The sequence below is a fragment of the Hylobates moloch genome, unplaced genomic scaffold (assembly GCF_009828535.3).
Source record: "Hylobates moloch isolate HMO894 unplaced genomic scaffold, HMol_V3 SCAFFOLD_1, whole genome shotgun sequence".
Classification (NCBI taxonomy): Eukaryota; Metazoa; Chordata; class Mammalia; order Primates; family Hylobatidae; genus Hylobates; species Hylobates moloch.
Window position 1 is genome coordinate 101,606,458 of NW_026652276.1, and position 23,930 is coordinate 101,630,387.

At 50.7% G+C, this 23,930-nt stretch overlaps 1 protein-coding gene across 2 annotated transcripts in view; it reads right to left on the minus strand.

The window, feature by feature from the left end:
• Positions 1-405: 405 nt before the first annotated feature.
• Positions 406-23,930, minus strand: part of ZP3 (zona pellucida glycoprotein 3) — a 45,407-nt gene continuing 21,882 nt past the window's right edge. Inside the window, exons 2-9 of one of the 2 annotated variants that reach the window (XM_032756238.2) lie at positions 17,287-17,511; positions 12,974-13,092; positions 9,571-9,674; positions 8,993-9,170; positions 8,485-8,602; positions 2,124-2,215; positions 1,855-1,991; positions 406-635 (exon numbers count right to left, since the gene is read on the minus strand). In XM_032756238.2, coding sequence (XP_032612129.1) covers positions 421-635; positions 1,855-1,991; positions 2,124-2,215; positions 8,485-8,602; positions 8,993-9,170; positions 9,571-9,674; positions 12,974-13,092; positions 17,287-17,445 — 1,122 coding nt within the window. In that variant the 5' untranslated portion in view covers positions 17,446-17,511 and the 3' untranslated portion in view covers positions 406-420. Of the gene's footprint in view, positions 636-1,854; positions 1,992-2,123; positions 2,216-8,484; positions 8,603-8,992; positions 9,171-9,570; positions 9,675-12,973; positions 13,093-17,286; positions 17,614-23,930 lie in introns of those variants that run through there. The other variant, XM_032756234.2, reaches the window with a different exon arrangement.

Below are 23,930 nucleotides of genomic sequence, written 5' to 3' on the forward strand. Positions count from 1 at the left end.
CACTGGGAGGGCCCAATCACGACTGGCCTTCTGGCCTCTAGCATCTGGACAGAGCTGGCTTCCTGCTTGCCTTGGAGAAGCAGCCCTGGACACTCTCTCCTCCCCACTCCCATGTCTAGAGTCAAATCCATGGGGGCCAGAGATACAAGATTCTTTGCTAGCCTAGAAGTAAGGTGAGTCCAGCCAGACTGACCTTCATCTAAGAGTTTCCATGTTGGTTCCCATGGAGGTAATAGATTATAATTGTCTAAGGACATGAACCCTGCCCTGTTTACAGTAGAGACACAGTAGTGCTTGCTGGACTGTGCTATGTGAGTGCACAGGGCGGGTGGTATACAGTCTTCCCCACCCAACACAGTCAGTACTAATTCTGACCTTCCATCTGACCACCATACCATGACCAGATATTGCTTTCTTCTTTTATTCGGAAGCAGACACAGGGTGGGAGGCAGTGCGACACCTCCTGGTGAGAACCAGGATAACAGCAGTCAGAGTCAGGGACACCACCACAGCCAGGCCTACGCCCAGCAGCACCACTGAGGTGTCAGAAGGCAAGGCCCACTGCTCTACTTCATGGTCACCACTCCTGTCCAGGAAGATCAGTGGCCCCACGGTGACATCTGCTTCTTCTGTCGCTGTGGAAGGAGAACACACACACGAGGGTCATCTTAGTCCCTAACTGGGAACTGGTTGGAGGTTTTATTCTGCCTCAGTGGGCTAAACTAAGATGTTGTCTTTTTTGTGTGGGCTAAGAAACAGTTTCTAGACAAAAAAAGACAGCTTTCTCGGCAAGGTGTGCTGGCTCATGCCCGTAATCCCAGCACTTTGGGGGGGCCGAGGCAGGCAGATCACCTGAGGTCAGGTGTTTGAGACCAGCTTGGCCAACATGGCAAGACCCGTCTCTACTAAAAATAAAGTTAGCTAGGCATGGTGGCACATGCCTGTAGTCTCAGCTACTTGGAAGGCTGAGGCAGGAGAATAGCTTGAACCTGGCAGGCAGAGGTTTCAGTGAGCAGAGATCGTGCCATTGCTCTCTAGCCTGGAGCTAGACACCATCTTGGTGCAGGGGAAGGGGAAGGAAAAAAAAAAAAAAAAAAAAGACAGCTTTCTCATACAGAGAAAGCAGGTCACCCAAGAGGGATTCCCTAGTACATCGTCTTTTTTGTAGAGACAGGGTCTTGCTATGTTGCCCAGGCTGGTCGAGAACTCATGGGCTCAAGCGATTTCCCTGGCCTCAGCCTCCCCAAGTGCTAGGATTATAGGCATAACCCACTGTTCTGGCCAGATTATTATTATTATTTTTTTTTTGAGAGAAAATTTTACTCCTCTTGCCCAGGCTGGAGTGCAATGGTGCAATCTCGGCTCACTGCAACCTCTACCTCCCAGATTCAAGCGATTCTCCTGCCTCAGCCTCCCAAGTAGCTGGGATTACAGGCATGTACCACCACACCTGGCTAATTTTGTATTTTTAGTAGAGATGGGGTTTCTCTATGTTGGTCAGGCTGGTCTCGAACTCCTGACCTCAGGTGACCTGTCCGCCTTGGCCTCCCAAAGTATTGGGATTACAGGCATAGGCCACTATGCCCAGCCAGATTATTTTAACAGCTGCTATATTTCCCCTACATGCCAAATTATGTCTCAGTAGAAGCCTAGGATGACAGCAGATCTACCCTGGCTGTCACCAAGGTGGAAGGCTGAGAGCCCAAGATTTGTGTTAGGCCTACAGCTACCTTTCCCTAGGTACAAACAGCTTTAATGGAGGACAAAGGAAAAGACCATCACTCTGAAATGACAGCAGGTACCCTCAACTGAGTAGGGGACAGTGAACAGCCTCTTGGCCATCCTGTGACATACCATGCCTGCGGTTACGGGAAGCAGACCTGGACCACTGGCTCACGACATGGGGCTGCCTCCTGGAATGACTTGGAGTGCCACAGTCACCTTTGTTACAGCATTGACAGATGTCAGCCAGGCCTTCCACTGGGAACCAGCTGAGATGAAAGACAAGCAGCTTAGATTTTTGTTGCCTCTGCAGGAAGCAGTTTGCTAATATATTGGGGGAAATAGACAAGGGGTCGCTGATTCACTTTCTACCCCAGTCATGGAGCACCTGTCCTCCTCACCTGTTGGAAGGCTTGCTGAAGGAACAGGCTTTGTTGAGTTCATCTGGGTCCTGCTCAGCTAGGATGACCTTCAGGTGGCAGGTGATGTATATCTGCAAGGAATAACAGCTATTTCCAGGCAGAGTTCCAGCCTGTGCCTGGGAGTTTAACACACCAGTTCTCATATAACCCTTAACCCTTTAAAGAGTGAGAAGGGGCTGGGTGCAATGGCACACACCTATAATCCCAGCACTTTGGGAGGCCAAGGCGGGTAGATCACCTGAGGTCAGGAGTTCAAGACCAACCTGGCCAACATGGTGAAACTCCATCTCTACTAAAAATACAAAGTTAGCTGGGCATGGTGGTGGGTACCTGTAGTCCCAGCTACTTGGAAGGCTGAGGCAGGAGAATCGCTGGAACCTGGGAGGCAGAAGTTGCAGTGAGCCGAGATCATGCCACTGCACTCCAGCCTGGCTGACAGAGACTCTGTCTCATAAAATAAAGAGGGGGAAGGAACAGCCTCATCTCTAAGATGGCCTAAGGGTTCACTTACCCAACGTTAGAGCAAGTAGCAACTAGTTTTAGACTGGAATCTACCACTTATTCCCCTGATCTTTTCCAAACTTACCCAATCATTGAGCATGCTTGACCCTGGGTTTTGGAGACAGGGTCTGTCACCCAGGCTGGAGTAGTGGTGTGATCATGACTCACTATAGCCTTGACCTCCTGGGCTCAAGGGATCCTCCCACCTCAGCCTCATGAGCAGCTGGAATTATGGGTACAAGCCACCACACCTGGCTAATTTTGGATTTTTTGCAGAGATGAGGTTTTGCCATGTTGCTGAAGCTGGCCTCAAATTCCTGGGCTCAAGTGATCTGTCCGCCTCAGCCTCTCAAAGTACTGGGATTACAGGTGCGAGCTATCAGTGCCCGGCCAATCCCAGGCTTAACTCAGCATTGCTAAATCCCGAGCCCATCCCTAGCTGACCGAGGCGAGTGGTAGACACCTTACTAGCCAGCAGCTTAGCTGGGCTCCTGTCTCTGCCATCTGCCACTTGACTAGTTGACAAGCTACTTTTCTTCAGGGATGTAGTCACTGTATTGCCACCTAAGGCAAGACCAAGTTGTTTCTGTGACCTGAGGTCCTTGGGCACATAAAGAAGCCTTTTGGACTTGCTTCTATGGAGTTGCCATTTCAGACTTAGGAGGGTTTTTGTTTTTTTTTTTTTGTTTTTTTTTTTGAGGTGGAGTTTCGCTGTTGCCCAGACTGGAGTGCAATGGCATGATCTCAGCCCACTGCAACCTCTGCCTCCTAGGTTCAAGCAATTCTCCTGCCTCAGCCTCCCAAGTAGCTGGGATTACAGGTGCCTGCCATAATGCCTGGCTAATGTTTTTATATTTTTAGTAGAGAGGGTTTCACCATCTTGGCCAGGCTGGTCTTGAACCCCTGACCTCGTGATCCACCTGCCTCAGCCTCCCAAGTGCTGGGATTGCAGGTGTGAGCCATTGCACCCGGCCAGACTTAAGAGTTTGATGGCTCACTCCTTGGGCAAGCTTCCCTGGGCTTTTCTTCCTCGCACACACCTCTGCTATTGGTCAAGCCTAGGTCAGCCTCCTTCCACCTGTAAGGGATATGATGACCAGAAGACTCACCAGGCTGATACCCTGACAGTCCTGGCCTCTGGGAAATGTTTACCCACCCTCGTTAGACAAGTACGAGGGAATGAACCCAATATGAGCTCCTGCTGGGAGCTGAAGGACCCCCCCCAATCCACCCACCCAGGGAATAGTCAACTACCCTGTAAGCGCCACTCCCCCCCCCTTTTTTTTTTTTTTTTTTTTTTGGAGATGGAGTCTCACTTTCTAGCCAAGGCTGGAGTACAGTGCTGCAATCTCAGCTCACTGTAGCCTCTACCTCCTAGGTTTAAGGGATTCTCTTGCCTCAGCCTCCCAAGTAGATGGGATTATAGGCACCCACCACCACACCAGGCTAGTTTTTGTATTTGTAGTAGAGATGGGGTTTCCCCATGTTGGCCAGGCTTGTCTTAAACTCCTGGCCTCAAGTGATCCACCTGCCTCGGCCTCACAAAGTGCTAGGATTATTGGCGTGAGCCACCATACCTGGCCAAGCCTTCTCATTTTAGACTGACATTCCATCCTGCCACTGGGGCTAGGGGCCATTTTGACAGAGCCAGGGCTTAGTCTAGCCTTGGCCCGTCCCCAGGTCAGTTTCCCTTCATATTCCAGGCAGGGCTGAAATTCCTCCCTGCTCAACCTCGGGCAGAGCGTGGCAATTCTGCCACCTTCCAGCAGAAACCTCAGAGCCACAAGCCTCAGTCACCACCTAGTGGCCAAGTGCACCAGCAGAGAAACTTGAAACCATGTAAATTCAGACTTTTAGAAACAAGCCAGTTTAGCAGTTGTCCGGCTGCCTATCTCAGCCACCTGCCCCGCAAGTAAGAAGCTTCCAAGGCCCTGTAGTCTATTCCACAAAGGAAATGTACTTTCATCCTTAGCTTCTTCCTAGTATGTTTTTCTAATGCTAACTGGAGTCTAAGATCCCAGGGTAGTTCCCCTATAGCGGCCTTCTAGAAGCAGGGTCTAGGCTGGGCGCAGTGGCTCATGCCTGTAATCCCAGCACTTTGGGAGGCCGAGGCGGGCGGATCACGAGGTCAGGAGATCAAGACCACGGTGAAACCCCGTCTCTACTAAAAATACAAAAAATTAGCCGGGCGTGGTGGCTTCATGATCGAGATTGCCCACTGCACTCACCTGGTGACCACCAGACTGTCTCAAAAAAAAAAAAAAAAAAAAAAAAAAAGAAAAAAAACTGTAATCCCAGCACTTGGGGAGGCTGAGGCAGGTGGACCAGCCTGACCAACATGGTGAAACTCCATCTCTACTAAAGATACAAAAATTAGCCAGGCGTGGTGATGAGTGCCTGTAATTCCAACTACTAGGGAGGCTGAGGCAGGAGAATGGCTTGAATCGGGAGGTGGAGGTTGCAGTGAACCAAGATTGTGCTATTGCCTTCCAGTCTGGGTGACAGGGCGAGACTCTCAAAAAAAGTACACAGGGTTGCTCTGTTGAGAGCAATGGCACCATCATAGCTCACTGCAGCCTTAAACACCTGAACTCTGATCCTCCCACCTTAGCCTCCCAAGGTACTGGGATTACAGATGTGAACCACCGTGCCCAGCCACCCTATTGCTGTGAAATAGGGTTGTTCCTTTTTTGTGCCATGGGACATAGTCTACTGAGGCATCATCAATCCTACCTTTGAAGGGGAGCCCTCCAAGGGCTCAGACTATCTTCCATTAAACAGCACTGTTCTCTGGTCTTCGTCACCCCTCAACCCCCAGAGATTGAGAAACCACTTCAGTCTATACCCATGCTGACCACTACCACCTCTGTGAAAACTTCTCATCTTCTTCCCAAATGGGCCACACCTGAGGTCAATCTTGACTTCCTCCCACAACCGGAATCCTCTCCCCTAAGGAGCTATCTGTCACTGATCCAAGGGCCAGGACTCTTTTCCCAAATCTGCCCTCCTTTATCCCCAGCCCCATTGAAGCAGGGCCCACCACTGAGAGCTTCAGGCCATGTCATCAATATTAGATGCTTTTCCCTTTTGCTACCCTACTGATCTGTGTGTTGATCTTTCTCTTCCCACAAGGCAGCTGCTGGAGGAGGTGAAGTGGCATCGATGTGATCTTTGAAAAGTTTCTGCTTTGTCCCTTAATGCCACCCTGACATATGAGCTTCTGCTTCACAGGTTTTCAAGCCTAGCTGCGTATTAGAGTCACCTAGGAGCTTAAGTGGCTTTTGATGCATTTCCAAGTAGAATAAGGTAGATCACCGTAGATGGAGGATAATAGTAAACTGCTAGTAGGCCGGGTGCAGTGGCTCACGCTTGTAATCCCAGCACTTTGGGAGGCCAAGGCGGGTGGATCATTTGAAGTCGGGAATTCAAGACCAGCCTGGCCAATATGGTGAAACCATCTCTACTAAAAATACAACAGTTAGGCACGCGGTAGTGGCATGTGCCTATAATCTCAGCTACTTGGGAGGCTAAGGCAGGAGAATCGCTTGAGCCTGGGAGGCAGAGGTTGCAGTGACCTAAGATTGTGCCACTGTACTCCAGCCTGGGTGACAGAGTGAGACCCTCTCAAAAAAAGTGGGCGTGGTGGTTCACGCCTATCATCCCAGCACTTTGGGAGGCTGAGGTGGTTGGATAATGAGGTCAAGAGTTCAAGACCAGCCTAGCCAAAATGGTGAAACCCTGTCTCTACTAAGAAATACAAGCATTAGCTGGGCATGGTGGCAGGCACCTATAATCCCAGCTACTCAGGAGGCTGAGGCAGGAGAATTGCTTGCACCCTGAGGCAGAGGTTGCAGTGAGCCAAGACCGCACCATTGCATTCCAGCTTGGGTGACACAGTGAGACTGTCTCAAAAAAAAAAAAAAAAAAAAAAAAAAAAAAAAAAAAAAAATGCTGGTGGTAGAACCTAGATGGTGTGCATGCTGAAGTTTAGTTTTACAGCAAACACCTATGAAGATTTTGTTAATGTTACAAAATGTGACACCAGGCCCTACCCCAATAGAGTGAAGGTATGAGACTCTCTACAATCAGTATTTTTACAACCTCTCCAGATGATTAGTACAGAGTCAGCATTGGAAACCCCTACTTTAATCACTTCCTAACCACCTATTTCTAAGCTCACAGCCTCACCTCTCATCTCAGTGAGCTTGTTTAAAAGCTACTTGAGGCTGGGCATGGTGGCTCATGCCTGTAATCTCAGCACTTTGGGAGGCCGAGGCAGGTGGATCACGAGGTCAGGAGTTCGAGATGAGCCTGGCCAACATGGTGAAACCCCATCTCTACTAAGAATACAAAAGTTAGCCGAGTGTGATGGCAGACGCCTGTAATTCCCAGCTACTCAGGAGGCTGAGGCAGGAGAATTGCTTGAACCCAGGAGGTGGAGGTTGCAGTGAGACAAGATTGTGCTGTTGCATTCCAGCCTGGACTGTGGAGCAAGACTCCAACTCAAAAACTAAAAGCTACTTGAGGCTGGGCATGGTGGCTCACGCCTTTAATTCCAGTACTTTGGGAGACTGAGGCAGGCGGATCACCTGAGGTCAGGAGTTGGGACCAGCCTGGACAACATGGTAAAACCTTCTCTACTAGAAATACAAAAAAATTAACCTGGCATGGTGGCGGGTACCTGTACTTCCAGCTACTTGGGAGACTGAGGCAGGAGAATCGCTTGAACCTGGGAACCTGGAGTAGTTGGGACTACAGGTGCCCGCCATCATGCCCAGCTAATTTTTTGTATTTTTAGTAGAGAGGGGGTTTCACCGTGTTAACCAGGATGGTCTCAATCTCCTGACCTCGTGATCTGCCCACCTCGGCCTCCCAAAGTGCTGGGATTACGGGTGTGAGCCACTGCGCCAGGTGATTTATTTCTAACCACTTACCAGTACTTCCTGGCTAGATGTCGGTCCTTGCACCTGCACTTCCTACCGTATCCCTCCCCACCTCAGCCATCAGAGGCAGTTCCCATCTTCATTCCTTCCTTCTCTTTTTCCCTCTTAGTGTCAATTTGGGCTGTCTAGTTTAGGTTCTCAAGGGGAGGCCCCAGACCAGCAGAACCAACACTTAAGAATGCAGATTCTAGGCCTCACTCGACCACCTGAATCAAACCCTGGGTTGGGGCCCAGTCAATTTCAACAAGCCCTCCAGGTGAGGATGATGCCTTCAGAATCACTAGCCTAGCCTATGACCAAGTTCAAGAAGCCACCCTGGCTAGGGAGTTCACACTGGCTTTCTTTGCCCCTGTGGAAAGCCTCCAGGAAGGCTAACACCTGCCTTTTTTATTTTATTTTATTTTTTTTTTAGGGAGATAGTCTCACTGTCACTCAGGCTGGAGGTACAGTGGCACAATCTCTGCTCACTGCAACCTCTGCCTCCCAGGTTCAAGCTATTCTCCTGCCTCAGCCTCCCAGGTAGCTGGGATTACAGGCACCCAACCACCACACTCAGCTAATTTTTTTGTATTTTTAGTAGAGTCGGGGTTTCACCATGTTGGCCAGGCTGGTCTTGAACTCCTGACCTCAAGTGATCCACCCCCAACCTCGGCCTCCCAAAGTATTGGGATTACAAGCATGAGCCACCCGTGCCCGGCCTCTACCTCTTAAGGCTTCATATTGGTTCATCCTTCTGCTTGAAGGCCTCACTAAAGCTCATGGCTTTACTTGTAAGTTTGAGTTACTGGGACAGAGCTCTAAGTCATTTGCTTAAGGGTACAGCTAGTGAGTGACCCCATTCAGTAGGATATGAAGGTTGCAAGTTCAGCCTTCTTCCAGGCTGTTAAAGCTCTTACCATGTTTCTGGAGTCATTAGCAAAGTGGAAGACATCCACTGTGAACTGGAGTGTATCTGGCCTGGGTCGAGGAACTTTGAATGCAGAAGAGGCATCAGTGAGACCGTCGACAAGACAGCTTGGAAGAGAACAGAATGGTGTTAACACCAGATAGGTGGGCCGGGCATGGTGGCTCATGCCCATAATCCCAGCACTTTGGGAGGCCAAGGTAGGAGGATCACTTGAGGTCAGGAGTTCGAGACCAGCCTGGCCAACACGGTGAAACCCCGTCTCTACTAAAAATACAGAAATTAACTGGGCATGGTGATGGGTGCCTGTAATCCCAGCTACTTGGGAGGCTGAGGCAGGAGAATCACTTAAACCCGGGAGGCAGAGGTTGCAGAGGGCAGAGATTAAGCTTCTGTATTCTAGCCTGGGTTAGAGAGTGAGACTGTCTCAAAAAGCCAAACAGGTGGCTTTAGGGTCATCTTGCTAGGAAGGTTCTCTAGGCAGGGAGCCCAGTGCTCACCCATGGAAGTCCACGATGGTGTGATAAGGGGAGGCATTCTGGTCTGGTGTCGGTGTGGCCACGCAGTGGTCCACAAACAATCGCAGTGGCACGTGGCTGCCAGTGTGGATTTCTGCCTGGAGGTGGGCTGCATCTCCCAGGTGGAAGGTGGGGGACCTCTTCTCAGCGTTCCAGTTCTCTGAAAGACACAGCCAGCTGGGCATGGTGGCTCACGCCTGTAATCCCAGCACCTTGGGAGGCTGAGGCAGGTGGATCACCTGAGGTCAGGAGTTCGAGATCAGCCTGGCCAACGTGGCAAAACCCCATCTCTACTAAAAATACAAGTTAGCTGGGTGTGGTATCACAAGCCTGTAATCCCAGCTACTCAGGAGGTTGAGGCAGGAGAATCGTTTGAACCCCAGGAGGTAGAGACTGCAGTGAGCTGAGAGCGCACCATTGTACTCCAGCCTGGAGTCAGAGCAAGACTCTTACCGAACCAAACCGAACCCTAAAACAAAAAAAAAAAACAAAGACACAGCCAAGGGCAGGGGTTTGAGATGGCCCAGGTACAGCTGTCCCACCCAGCCTTCTTCTCTTACCCTCCATCAGACGCAAAGAGAAAGTCAGCTTCTCCTCCGAGAACACCGTGGTCCTGAAGGGCAACCAGGTGGGCAGGATGGCCTGGCTGCTCACATTGCCCTGCCTGAGAGAACAGCAGTTGTGCACACCTGCCTCAGGTCACACCCACCTGGGCCCCCACTGATGGGGAGTATCTCACTGCTACCCCACTACAGGATCCTCAGCTATGGCCCAGCCAGGTAGCTGGTGCAAGATGGCTGAACAGACACCTTGAGCCTGAGGCTGCCCCTGTACCCTCCTGAATTTCTGCACCTGTGAGTTGCCTAGCCATCCTAACTGATGCTATGATACTATCTGGGCTGCTGAAGACAGATACAGCTGAACCTAGGAGTTTGGTTTCTATACCGAGAGCTGCTCCCTCTTGAGCCCTGGACCTGAGTGCAGTGGCTCATGCCTGTAATCCCAGCACTTTGGGAGGTGGAGACAGGAGGATTGCCTGAGGCTAGGAGTTTGAGAGCAGCCTGGACAACATAGCGAGACTATCTCTATAAAAAAGAAAAAAGGCCAGGCACGGTGGCTCAAGCCTATAATCCCAGCACTTTGAGAGGCTGAGGCAGGCGGATCATGAGGTCAAGAGATCGAGACTGTCCTGGCTAACATGGTGAAACCCTGTCTCTACTAAAAATAAAAAAAATTAGCCAGGCATGGTGGCAGGCACCTGTAGTCCCAGCTACTCGGGAGGCTGAGGCAGGAGAATGGCGTGAACCCCAGAGGCGGAGCTTGCAGTGAGCTGAGATCACACCACTGCTCCGTCTCCAGAAAAAAAAAAAAAGAAAGAAAGAAAAAAGATAGCTGGGCGTAGTAGTACATACCTGTAGTCCCAGCTACTCAGGAGGCTGAGATGGGAGGATTGCTTGAGCCCAGGAGTTCAAGGCTGCAGTGAACTATGATGGCACCCCACTGCATTCCAGCCTGGGTGGCAGAGTAAGACTTTTTTTTAAAAAACAAAAAACCAAAAGCCACCACACGTATTTTAGCCTTAGAGGTTCAAGTTTTGGGTCTGATAGCAGGCCCTGCACAGTACTCCACAGGATGCTTGAGAGGTGAATCAGCTAAGGCCATCTTTTTTTTTTTTTTTTTTTTGAGACGGAGTCTCACTTTGTTGCCCAGGCTGGAGTGTGGTGGCGCGATCTCGGCTCACTGCAAGCTCCACCTCCCGGGTTCACACCATTCTCCTGCCTTAGCTTCCCAAATAGCTGGGACTACAGGCACCCGCCACTATGCCTGGCTAATTTTTTGTATTTTTAGTAGAGACGGGGTTTCACCACATTAGCCAGGATGGTCTCGATCTCCTGACCTCATGACCCGCCCGCCTCGGCCTCCCAAAGTGCTGGGATTACAGGCGTGAGCCACTGTGCTCAGCCAAGGCCATCCTTTAGAGATCAAAGACAGGTCCTTAGGTCTTGAGATGCTACCGAGAGCCTGAACCCACACCAGTGACTGGGAAGTCCATGGAAGCAGGTCTGGGTATCTGCAGATACCTACCCTGCTGACCCCACAGGATCTGCTGGAAGAAGCTACTCCAAGTGATGGATGCATCTATTGATAACCAGACTCAGGTATCTGGAGCCACGTTAAAGCATCCCAGCCTACAACCAGCCTCTCTAGTACCACTTGTAGCCAATGGACCAGGTGAGCCACCATCCTCGGGGGTCAGGCCCAGAGACTAAAGTCAGACTTCCATGGTCACAGGACGGCTTCAGTCCCTCCCACCGGCTGGGCAGCCTGCCCTTGAGTCCTCCATCCTCCTCCATCTCCCCTACCCCCATAGACACCAAGCTCCTCCAGTTGCTCTTAGCCCCTCCGAGTCAGCCTCTACAGTCCCAGCAACCACGGGTCAGCCCTCATGGAATCCCAGTTTTCCAGCCTCCCAGCTGGTTCTCACTAGTTCCCTCTAGTCTTCTGTACCAACCACCAGGTGACCCTGGGCAGAGATTCAGTCCTTACCCATTCCAGAAGGGGCACCTGTGGTGAGGCTGGTAGAGGCTGGTGAGCCCATCTGTCTGGCTCCCACATTACCCTAGTCCCTGGGCTCTAGCCCCCAGGCTGCACCTACTAAGCACACTGCCCTCCCATGGGATGTGTGGCCACGTGGCTCTGCCCAGGCCATCTCAGCCTCAAGGTCCCACTCCAGGATCCTGTTCTAGGATAACCCCTACCATGACCCCTCCCAGGGGCATGGCTCATCCCTCACGATGTCCTGACTGGTATCAGCTCCCTATTCACTTCACACTAGCATTTTCTTTTTGAGATAGAGTCTTGCTCTGTTGCCCAGGCTGGAGTGCAATGGTGCCATCTCAGCTCACTGCAACCTCTGCCTCCTGGGTTCAAATGATTCTCCTGCCTCAGCCTCCTGAGTAGCTGGGATTGTAGGCATGCACTACCACACTCAGCTAATTTTTTTTTATTTTTAGTAGAGATGGGTTTCACCATGTTGGCCAGGCTGGTCCCGAACTCCTTACCTTGTGAGCTGCCCACCTTGGCCTCCCAAAGGGCTGGTATATTACAGGCCTGAGCCACCGTACCTGGTCGCATCATCTTATACCCACTCCCAGACTGGTTCAAGGGCAGGGACAAAGTCCCCTGCACCCCATGCTGAGGCCAGCACAGGACCCAGCATTGTCCTTGGGAGCCATAGTTTCTCCTCCCACTTCAGGGCCTGAGTTCACAGGTATGTGCTTGATGCCAGGGGCTTGAGGACCACAGAAGGGTAGGCCGCCACCGCCCAGGTCAGATTCTAGAACCCAGCCTAGCACTATTTTATTATTATTATTTTTTGAGATAGAGTATCGCTTTGTTGCCCAGAATGGAGTACAGTGGTGCAATCTCAGCTCACTGCAGCCTCTGCCTCCTGGGGTCAAGCAATTCTCCTGCCTCAGCCTCCCAAGTAGCTGGGATTATAAGCACCCGGCTAATTTCTGTGTTTTTAGTAGAGATGGGGTTTCACCTTTCACCATGTTGGCCAGACTGGTCTTGAACTCCTGACCTCAAGTGATCCAAATGTGTCAGCCTCCCAAAGTGCTGGGATTACAGGCCTGAGCCACTGCACCTGGCCCGAGCCTAGCACTATTGGAAAGCCATTTCTGAACCCTAAGGAGGGTGGAGGCTGGCACAGTACCACCACTAGGGCTGGGCAGCTCTGCAGCTTCCGCTAAGCGGCAGTCGGGCTCCTGTTACTCTTCTGGGACTCGAACTAGACTCAGGCCCCACAATCCCACCCAGTGTAGTAACCACAGCTGCAAACGCTTTGGTAGGTAGTTCTAATAGCCATGCTGCAAGCTGCTGGCCATAGCCAGCCCACTTGCCTGCAGCCATACCCAAGGGGTTATTGTACCAGGGATCATAAGTCAGTCCCACACTGACCTGGGGTAGCGGCACTCGATGGGAATCTCTGCGCGGTTAGTCCTCACGATGGACAAGTTTCCCACAGGGCGGGGGTCGTGGAGCAGGAAGGTGCTGTACACCAGGGCATCGTCAGTTACCTAGAGGAAAGGTGAGAAGTTAATGCTGCCGGCCATCACCTGCCCGGGTACTCCCAAGCCATACATGAGTGCTCAGGGAGGGCAGCCCACAAGGAGACAAAGACCACAGGGTCAAGGCCAGGTACAATGACTCATGCCTGTAACCCCAGCACTTTGGGAGGCCAAGGATTGCTTGAGGCCAGGAGTTCGAGACTGGCCTGGGAAACACAGCAAGACCCCATCTCTACAAAAGAGAACACAGGCTCTGCCACTGGTCAGTAAAGAGGCAGGACAGGTACTGTCTTTGTACCTTGGAATCTTTACCTGACACCACCACACGTTGATACCACCACAGGCAGCCTGGATCAACCACATGGCAGATACCATGTAGCACCCAAGCAATAGAGGCATCAGGATACACGCTTCCCTTCCGACACTCCCCTTCCACGCCCCCCAGTACATACAGTTTCCTCTTTCAGGAGAGGCCCAGGGCCAAGATAGCCCCCAGGAAGCAGTCAGGAAGTGCCCAGCTGTTAACACTTATCAGCTTCTGGCTGGGCGCTGTGGCTCACGCCCGTAATCCCAGCACTTTGGGAGGCTGAGGTAGGCAGATCATCTGAGGTCAGGAGTTCAAGACCAGCCTGACCAACATGGTGAAACCCCATCTCTACTAAAAATACAAAAATTAGCCGGGTGTGGTGGCTTGTGCCTGTAATCCCAGCTACTCAGGAGACTGAGGCAGAAGAATCGCTTGAAACCGGGAGGCAGAGGTTGTAGTGAGCCAAGATTGTGCCATTACACTCCAGCCTGGGCAACAAGAACAAGAACAAAACTCTCAAAAAAAAAAAACACAAACCCACATCAGCTTCTAACCTATTCAAACCCATTTCACATAAGGTGGGGGAGACTGATTCAGAGGTTTCCCGAGGCAGGAAGAGCACAGGTGAGTGCTACTGGGGAAATTTGCATCGTCCAATAGGGCTGCAGAAGGCAGGGCCTGCCTGGGAGAGAGTTTTGTAGCAAACACCTATGTTTGAAGATTTTGCTAGAATATTAGAAAAATGTGACACCAGGCCCTACCCCGATAGAATGAAGGTATGAGATTCTCTTTGAGAATCGGTATTTTTACAACCTTTCCAGGTGATTAGCATAGAGCCAGCACTGGAAACCCCCACTTTAGTCACTTCCTAACCACCTTTTGTTTTTTTGAGATGAAGTCTTGCTCTGCCGCCTAGGCTGGAGTGCAGTGGCATAAACTCGGCTCACTGCAACCTCTGCCTCCCAGGTTCAAGCAATTCTCCTGCTTCAGCCTCTGAGTAGCTGGAATTACAGGCACGTGCCACCATGCTTTTTTTTTTTTTTAATAGAGACAGGGTTTCGCCTCCTTAGCCAGACTGGTCTCAAACTCCTGGCCTCGGTGATCCACCTGCCTCAGCCTCCCAAAGTGCTGGATTACAGGTATGAGCCACCGTGACTCAACCCCTAACCACCTATTCTAAACTCACTATCCCCACCTCTCACCTCAGGGAGCTTGTTTAAAAACTACTTGAGGGCTGAGTACAGTGGCTCACGCCTGTAATCCCAGCACTTTGGGAGGGAGGAGGATTGCTTGAGGCCAGGAAGTCAAGACCAGCCTGGGCAATAGAGCTAGACCCCATCTCTACAAAAAGATAACTTGGCTGGGCACAGTGGCATATGCCTGTAGTCCATCCCAGCTATTCAGGAGGCTGAGGCAGGAGGATGGCTTGAGCCTAGGAGGTCAAGGTTGCCCAGGAGCTCAGGTGGCTGCCTGGCCCTGACCAAACTCGATCCTCAGGGAACAGTCCTAGACCTTATTAGCAAGTGCCCCAGCACAGACAGAACCAGCATAGCTCGTGGAGCCCCTTACTCAAAAGTTATTACCATTTCAGGGCAGGAGGGCATTCCATTAAGCACTGGGCCCCACAGAACTGCACAGGCTGTATACCTGGGAAACTGGCCATGGCCATAGGTAATTTTTTTTTTTTTTTTGAGACGGAGTCTCACTCTGTTGCCCAGGCTGGAGTGCAGTGGCACGATCTCAGCTCACTGCAACCTACGCCTCCCGGGTTCAAGCAATTCTCTGCCTCAGACTCCTGAGTAGCTGGGATTACAGGTGCCCACCACCACACCTGGCTAACTTTTTTGTATTTTTAGTAGAGATGGGGTTTCACCATCGTGGCCAGGCTAGTCTTGAACTCCTGACCTCGTGATTCACCTACCTCGGCCTCCCAAAGTGCTGGGATTACAGGCATGAGCCACCGCGCCCAGCCAGCCACAGGTGATTCTCACCGGGCAGAACTGGGAAACACCACGCAAGAGGAAGGAGTTTGTAGGCTTTGCTCCTCATTGGAGTCACCTGAGATCCTTATTACCCACAGCTGGTCCCACATCCTTTCTATTTTAGCAGCCTGGACATCAGGATTTTTAGAAGCTCCACAGGTGGGGTTAATAAAAGAGGGTCTTGTCCTGCCTCCCAGGCTGGAATGCAGTGGTACAATCGTAGCTCACTGCAGCCTCTAAATTATGGGTTTAAGCAATCCTCCCACTTCAGCCTCCCAAATAGCTGAGACTAAAGGCAGGCGCCACCACACCCTATTTTGTGTGTGTGTGTTTTGTAGAGAAGGGGTCTCATTATGTTGCCCATGGTGGCCTTAAACTCCTGGGCTCAAGCGAGCCTCCCATCTCAGCCTCCTGAAGTGCTGGGATTATAGGCGCCACTGCACTCCAGCCTGGGCAATAAGAGCAAAACTGTCTCAAAAAAACAAAAAAATACCACTTATCAGCTTCTAACCTATTCAAGCCCATTTCACAGAAGGTGGGGGAGCCAGGTGCCTGGCTCCCCAAGTAAATCTAAGACATGTTTGTGAGCCTCTAAACTAGAATAATTCCTCAAGTAACTCCTGCAGCTCTCTGGCCTCCCTTCCCAGGAAAACAAGGGCCTCGAGTTCTCAAAGAGAGCCCAGGAGACCACATTTAAGACCAGAGCTCTGGCCAGAGGGCTCCAGGGGCTGGACTTGCCCCCATCCCAGGCAAGCTACTAGGTCTAGGCCCAGGTGAGGAGGAGCCAGGTTCCCCTGAGGCAGGAGAGGACAGGGCCGGAGGAACTTGGTCCAGGGATCAGGGTTTAGCTGGGGAGCTGTCTGGCTGTGTGCCCAGCCCTGCCCTGCTGTAAGGCCTCTCCTTGCAGCCTCTTTCCCCACCGGCTAGGGGAAGGGAAGTCTGGCCTGGATTTCTTGGTCTTTTCCTGCATGTACCACAGGTTAAGCCTCTCCCCCTTGGAGCTGCCCCCGGGGACACACTGATGCTTTTAAGGTCTTCAATACCAAGGTTATGATGCCCCCGCCCCCAGACCATTTATCTATGTGGGATTTTTTTTTTTTTTTTTTAACCAGAGTCTTGCACTGTTGCCCAGGCTGGAGTGCAGTGGCACAATCTCCGCTCACTGCAACCTTTGCCTCCTGGGTTCAAGCGATTCTCCTGCCTCAGCCTCCTGAGTAGCTGGGATTACAGACATGCACCACCATGCCTGGCTAATTTTTATATTATTAGTAGAGATGGGGTTTCACTATGTTGGCCAGGCTGGTCTCAAACTCCTTAGCCTCCCAAAGTGCTGGAATTACAGGCGTGAGCCACCACACCAGGCCCCAGTTAGTTTTTTTACAGGCTTTTTAAGAGATAGAGTCTCACTATGTTGCCTAGGCTGGCCTCAAACTCCTAGCCTCAAGTGATCCTCCAGCCTTGGCCTCTCATAGTGCTGGGACTACAGGCATGAGCCACTGCACCCGGCCCACTTGTTGTTTTTAAGATAATGAATACTTTGGGTCTCTTCAGAATGAGTTCCTAATGCCCCAAGCATTAGAAACAGCCCCTTAGGCTACCCACGGCGCTATCCTATCACGCATGCCTGTGTGTGTCACAAACCCACCTGAGTCAGAGTGGCGTAGCTTGGGCCAGCCCAAAGTGCTTGGCCACCTCTAGCTCCACCCCACCTACCTAAGGTCGGCAGTCAGAGGCAGGAGCGCCCTAGTCTCGGTGCCCTCAGCGCCCAACTTCAGGCTTCAACTGGGCCACCTCCCCACCTACAAGGGAGAGGGATCTACCCAACCCCACTTCCCACCGACTGTGGCCACACTCCCCATCCCCGGCTGCCTCGAACATCCTCCCACCAAAGCCAGGGCCCCCAGCCTCTCTCACCTGCATGCTGTTGCCACACTCGTGGAGTCCAACCTCAAACCTGACCACATCCTCTGTGTCCATGGAGACCAGAGGCTCACAGGCCTCTGGGCCCAAGGTGAGGTCAGCAGCCCTTATGAGCTTCCCAGTGCCAAAAAGGTCTTTGCTGACCGTGACCATCAGGGTGGCCTCCCGACACTCCACCAGTACGGGCTGTACAGACGTCTCAGGACGGCTGGCTCCACCCTGCAAGAGCCAGAGGGGTTGGGGGTAGCACAGCTCAGTACTACCCCAGAGCAGGAGGCAGATGAAGAACCTATAGCTCAGCTCCATGGCGCCTGCAGAGCAGCGGGCAGCCGCCTCTGGCCATCTTATACCCGTGGGATGCTGGCTGCTGCCACCTGGTCTCTCAGCTGCCTCCCTTCCCTGGCCAGCTGGGCCCTTGTTGCATAAAGTGGTCCCCATCCAGCAGCATCAGTAACACCTGGGAGCTTGTTAGAACTGCAAACTCTCAGCCCTCACCCCAGCCTGACCACAGCAGAATTTGGTTTTTAGCTTGGAAATCCCCCACGTGTATCCACGTTCAAGTTTTTTTGCTCTGTGTGTGTGTGTGTGTGTGTGTGTGTGTGTGTGTGTGTGTGTGTGTGTGGTTTTTTTGTTTTTGTTGTGTTTTGTTTTGTTTTGAGACAGAGTCTTGTTCTGTTGCCCAGGCTGGAGTGCAGTGGTGCGATCTCGTTTCACTGCATCCTCCACCTCCCAGCCAGGTTCAAGTGATTCTCCTGCCTCAGCCTCCCAAATAGCTGGGATTACAGGAAGGCATGCACCACCACGCCTGGCTAATTTTTGTATTTTTGGTAGAGACAGGGTTTCACTATGTTGGGCAGGCTGGTCTTGAAGTCCTGACCTCAGGTGATCCTCCTGCCTCGGCCTCCCAAAGTGCTGGGATGACAGGTGTGAGTCACCGCGCCTGCCCCGGCTCACTTGAAAGTTTTTAGCTTGTAAGTCCCCAAGTGTATTCATGTTAAAGTTCGCAAAGAGTGTGCTGGCTGCCTGGTGCACCACAATGTATCACAGCTTCCCTCCAATCCCCTGCTGGCCCTGCCCTTAGGACGCTCGCAGCCCGGCAAGGGAGCTGTCCCAGGTCTGTGGAAGACACAGGAGAAAGCCCTTGATTGAAGGGTCAGGGGGATTAGATCTGAGACAGAAGGAGCTCATTCCAAGTGTGAGAAAAAGGAGGCAGTACCAATTAGGAGACAGGAGGAATTTCATGGGTCTCTGCCTTATTTTATGGGAGGCCGGGGGGGGGGTAGGTCAGTTCAGGCAGAGGCAGCTGTGTGAAGAGAGGTGGAGAAGGGGCCCTGCGTTCTTCATTCCTGGGTGAATCCCCGGGAGTTCATAATGAGACAGAGCAGAAGCGGGGCTTGGCTTCAGCTCACCTTCACCAGGGCATTCTTTTTTTTTTTGAGACAATCTCACTCTGTTGCCCAGGCTGGAGTGTAGTGGCACAATCTCAGCTCACTGCAGCTTCCGCCTCCCAGGTTCAAGCAATTCTTGTGCCTTACTCTCCCGAGTAGCTGGGATTACAGGCTTGTTCCACCACGCCCAGCTCCTCCCCACAAGGGATTCGCCAGCCTCAATCTCCCAAAGTGCTGGGATTACAGGCGTGAGCCACTGCACCTGGCCCAACCACGGCATTCTTCCCTGCATTCCCAGTGATCACCAGACCCATACCACGATTTCACTGACGTCATCAAGTGGAAACATGCCTATTACTTAAGAGAATCCCAGGAACTGACCTTAGGAGATCCAAATATCAAACCAAGGTTGTGGAGTGTCCCACCTCAGGAAGGAATGCTGAACTGATTGACAGCCTTGTTGCCACCAGCCAGACTAACAGGTGACCCATTACTCAAGATAACCATGGCAACCAGATAATGCCAACCTGCACGCCCTACCCCCATGTCAATTCCCATGCTTTGCCTAATAAAAAAGCCCTCCTGGCTCTTTTCGGAGAGTCAGATAGAAAAATCTCAATCAATCTCTCTCTCTCTCTCTCTCTCTCTCCCTCCCCCTCTCTCTCCCTTTCTCTCTCATGCTGACTCCTTTATGTCTGGGCATAAGCTCCAATGAAGCCTTGTCTAGGAAAACTCGTTTAGCCTTCTGCCAATTTCTTTTCTTTCTTTCCTTTTTTTTTTTTTGAGACAGGGTCTCGCTCTGTCGCCCAGGCTGGAGTGCAGTGGTGCTATCTCGGCTCACTGCAACCTCCGCCTCCTGGGTTCAAGTGATTCTCCACCTCAGCCTCCCGAGTAGCTGGGATGACAGGCACCCATCACCATGCCCAGCTAATTTTTGTAGTTTTATTAAAGACGGGATTTCACCATGTTGGCCAGGCTGGTCTCGAACTCTGGACCTCAAGTGATCCTCCCTCCTCGGCCTCCCAAAGTGCTGGGATTACAAATGTGAGCCACTGTGCCTGGCCCTCATGTCAATTTCTTTTCTTTTCTTTCTTTCTTTTTTTCTTTTTCTTTTTCTTTTTTTTTTTTTTTTGAGACAGAATCTTGCTCTGTCGCCCAGGCTGGAGTGCAGTGGCACGATCTCAGCTCACTGCAACCTCTGCCTCCTGGATTCAAGCAATTCTCCTCCCTCAGCCTCCTGAGTAGCTGGGATTACAGGCGCCCGCCACCAAGCCCAGCTAATTTTTGTGTTTTTAGTAAAGACAGGGTTTCACCATGTTGGTCAGGCTGGTCTCGAACTCCTGACCTCAGGTGACCCGCCTACCTTGGCCTCCCAAAGTGCTGGGATTACGGGCATGAGCCACCGCGCCTGGCCACCTCATGTCAATTTCTATTTCACTGAAAGCCCGAGGACCCATGGTTGGGGTAGGTAACAAGACCTGGTGAAGCCTCAGGTCCCCGGGAGTGAGAGTAGCAGTTTAGGAGGCTGGGGAGGTGGGTGGGGCAGAACCCTGCGGGTGTCAGGCTGAGGTGCTGGACTTAGCCCTGTGGGAAAAATAGGCCATGAAAGGAACAGTATTGGCCGGGCGTGCTGGCTCACATCTGTAATCCCAGCATTTTGGGAGGCCGAAGCAGGCGGATCACCTGAGGTCAGGAGATTGAGACCAGCCTAGCCAATATGGAGAAACCCCGTCTCTAGTAAAAACATAAAATTAGACCGGTGTAGTGGCACATGCCTGTAATCCCAGCTACTTGGGAGGCTGAGGCGGGAGAATCGCTTGAACCCGGGAGGTGGAGGTTGCAGTGAGCAGAGATCATGCCGCTGTACTCCAGCCTGGGCAACAGAGCAACACTCTGTCTCAAAACAAAACAAAACAACAACAACAACAAAAGTCTACTGCAAGGGTCCTATCAGGAGATGATGAAGGACTGACAGGTATAGCATTTACCAATGGCCTACTCTATGCTGTCCCTGGGTGAAATTCCTGCAACAGAGGAGGAAGAATACAAAAACTAATGGCATTAGCCGGGCGTGGTGGCACACGCCTGTAGTCCCAGCTACTCAAGAGGCTGAGGTGGGAGAACTGCTTGAACCCGGGAGGCAGATGTTGCCGAGATTGCGCCACTGCACTCCAGCCTGGGCGAGACTCCATCTCAAAAAAAAAAAAAATTATACATATATATGTGTGTGTGTGTGTATATATATATATATATATAATTTTTTTTTAAATTAAAAATTTGCCAGGCACAGTGGCTCATGTCTGTAATCTCAGCACTTTGGGAGGCTAAGGTGGGAGGATTGCTTGAGCACAGGAGTTCGAGACCAGCCTGGACAATACAGTGAGGCCCCAGCTCTACAAAATCAAAGAAATTAGTCAGGCATGTTGGCACACACCTGTAGTCCTAGCTACTTGGGAAGCTGAGGTAGGAGGATTGCTTGAGCCTGGGAGTTCTAAGCTTCAGTAAGCCATGATCATGCTACTGCATTCCAGCCTGGGCAATAGAGTCAGACCTCAACTCAAAAAAATGTGGAGATGGCCGGGCACAGTGGCTGACGCCTGTCATCCCAGCACTTTGGGAGGCTGAGACAAGCAGATCACGAGGTCAGGAGTTTAAGACCAGCCTGACCAATATGGTGAAACCCCATCTCTACTAAAAATACAAAAAATTAGCTGACGTGGTGGCACATGCCTATAATCCCAGCTACTCAGGAGGCTGAGGCAGGAGAATCACTTGAACCTGGGAGGTGGAGGTTGCAGTGAGCTGAGATCGTGCCACTGCTTGGGTGACAGAGTGAGACTTAGTCTCACTAAAAAAAAAAAAAAAGTGGAGACACACACACACACGTGGAAATATATATGTATGTGTATATATGTTATATATAGACATAAATATAAAGAGATACAGGGAGAGAGGGAGGATGTGTATCAATCTTCATATTGGCTGAACCTGGGTAAAAGGTAAACAGGTGTTCTTAGTGTTATCTGTGCAACTTTCATCAGTTTAATTTCAAAATAAAAAGTAAAACAAAAAATAACCAAAAACATAAAAAACTCTCTGTGTCAGATTCAAGTGAGACAGAAGATGATGCTGTTAACCAAGTTCCAAAAGCAATTGCTAAAACAAAATATGAAGTTCCTAGGTATAAAACAAAAAAAGATATGTAAGATCTTTGAGGAAAAATTAACAAAACTGTATTGGCAGTCAGAGTAAAGAATGCCTAAATTTACAGAGGTATTCTATGTTCATGGATGGGAAATGCAGTATCATCATTATTTCAATTCTCCCAAAATCAATCTGTAATTTCTATCAAGATCCCAACATGTTTTAGCTGTATGTGGGCAGAGCTTAGTAAACTGATTCTAAAATTTATATGGAAGAGCTAAGGATAAAAAAGCCAAGGTTTTTGCAGAAAAAGAACATCTGGTGTGAGTGTGGTGGCTCACACCTATAATCCCAGCACACGATTTTGGGAGGCCGAAGCAGGAGCATTGCTTGAGGCCAGGAGTTTGGGACCAGCTGGGCAACACAGTGAGACTTTATGAAGAAGAAGGAGGAGGTGGAGGAGGAGGGAAGAAGAGGAAGGGGAGGAGGGGGAGGAGGAAGAGAAAGAAGAGGCTGGGTGTGGTGGCTCATGCCTGTAATCCCAGCACTTTGGGAGGTGAGGCAGGAGGATCATTTGAAGTCAGGAGTTTGAGACCAGCCTGGCCAACATGGAGAAACCCCATCTCTACGAAAAATACAAAAATTAGCTGGGCGTGGTGTCGCACACCTGTAATCCCAGCTACTGGGGAGGCTGAGGCAGGAGAATCACTTGAACCTGGGAGGCGGAAGTTGCAGTGAGTGAGTCAAGATCACGCCACTGCACTCCAGCCTGGCGACAGAGCGAGACTCTGTCTCAAAAAAAGAAGGGAGAAGGAGGAGGAGGAGGAGGAGGAGGAGGAAGAGGAGGGGAGGGGAAAAAAGAAAGAGAAAGAAAGAAAGAGAGAGAGGGAGAGAGGGAGGAAGGAAGGGAGAGAGAGGGAGGAAGGAAGGAAGGAAGGAAGGAAGGAAGGAAGGAAGGAAGGAAGAAAGGAAGAAAGAAAAAAAGAACATCATGAGACACACACCCTAACAGATATAAAAACATATTATAGAGCCATGGTAATTAAGACACATTGCTGTTAGGACAGAAAAGAAACAGTGGAATAGATGAGAGAGCCTAGAAACAGCCACGTGCATATGTGGAAACATGATACCGGACGGAGGAAACAGATGGACTCTTCAAGAAAAGGAGCTGTGTCAATTATTATCCATCTGGGGAAAAACTGGATTTCACTTCCCACATAAAAATGAATTCTAGATAGATTAAAGATCTGAAGGGGAAAGAACAAAACTAAAACTTTGAGAAGAAAATATGATCTTCAGAGCAGAGTGAGCTGGAAAATATTTGCTAAATAAGACCCTACCCTCCAAAAATAATGCACAAATCATAAAGAAAAAGTGACTTTTTAGAGCACTTCCATAAATAATGACCAAAATTGTTATAACAATAATGACCATTTATTGCTTATTCTCAAAACGGCAGGGACTAAACTGAGTCCCTTAATCCTGACACTCACCTAGGAAGGCACTATTTGCTCCATTTTACAGCTGAGGGAATAAGCACTCAGAGAAGTTAAGGAACTTGCTCAAGTTTGCACAGCCAATGAGGAACCAAACCAAGATTCAATGGTCTCTCTGATACTTTCTGTTTAAGTTAACAACACCCAATGTGTGCATTGGGGGAGATACATCCAAGAAATAACTCCAATGCAAAGATGTGTTATTATTTTGGCCTTTTTTTTTTTTGAGATGAAGTCTAGCTCTGTCGCCCAGGCTGGAGTGCAGTGGCGCTATCTCAGCTCACTGCAAGCTCCGCCTCCTGGGTTCACGCCATTCTCCTGCCTCAGCCTCCCGAGTAGCTGGGACTAGGTAATTTTTGACCCCGATTTTTTATCCAAAGTGTGGGATCGTAGAGTGATCTATCTGGTGGGCGTCGTTCTCCTGCCTCATTTTGCCTGCCTCAGCCTCCCAAAGTCCCAGGCTGGAGTACAGTGGTGATATCCTGGCTCACTGCAACCTCTGCCTTCCAGGTTCAAGCGATTCTCCTGCCTCAGCCTCCCGAGTAGCTGGGATTACAGGTGCGTGCCACCATGCCTGGCTAATTTTTGCATTTTTAGTAGAGAAGTT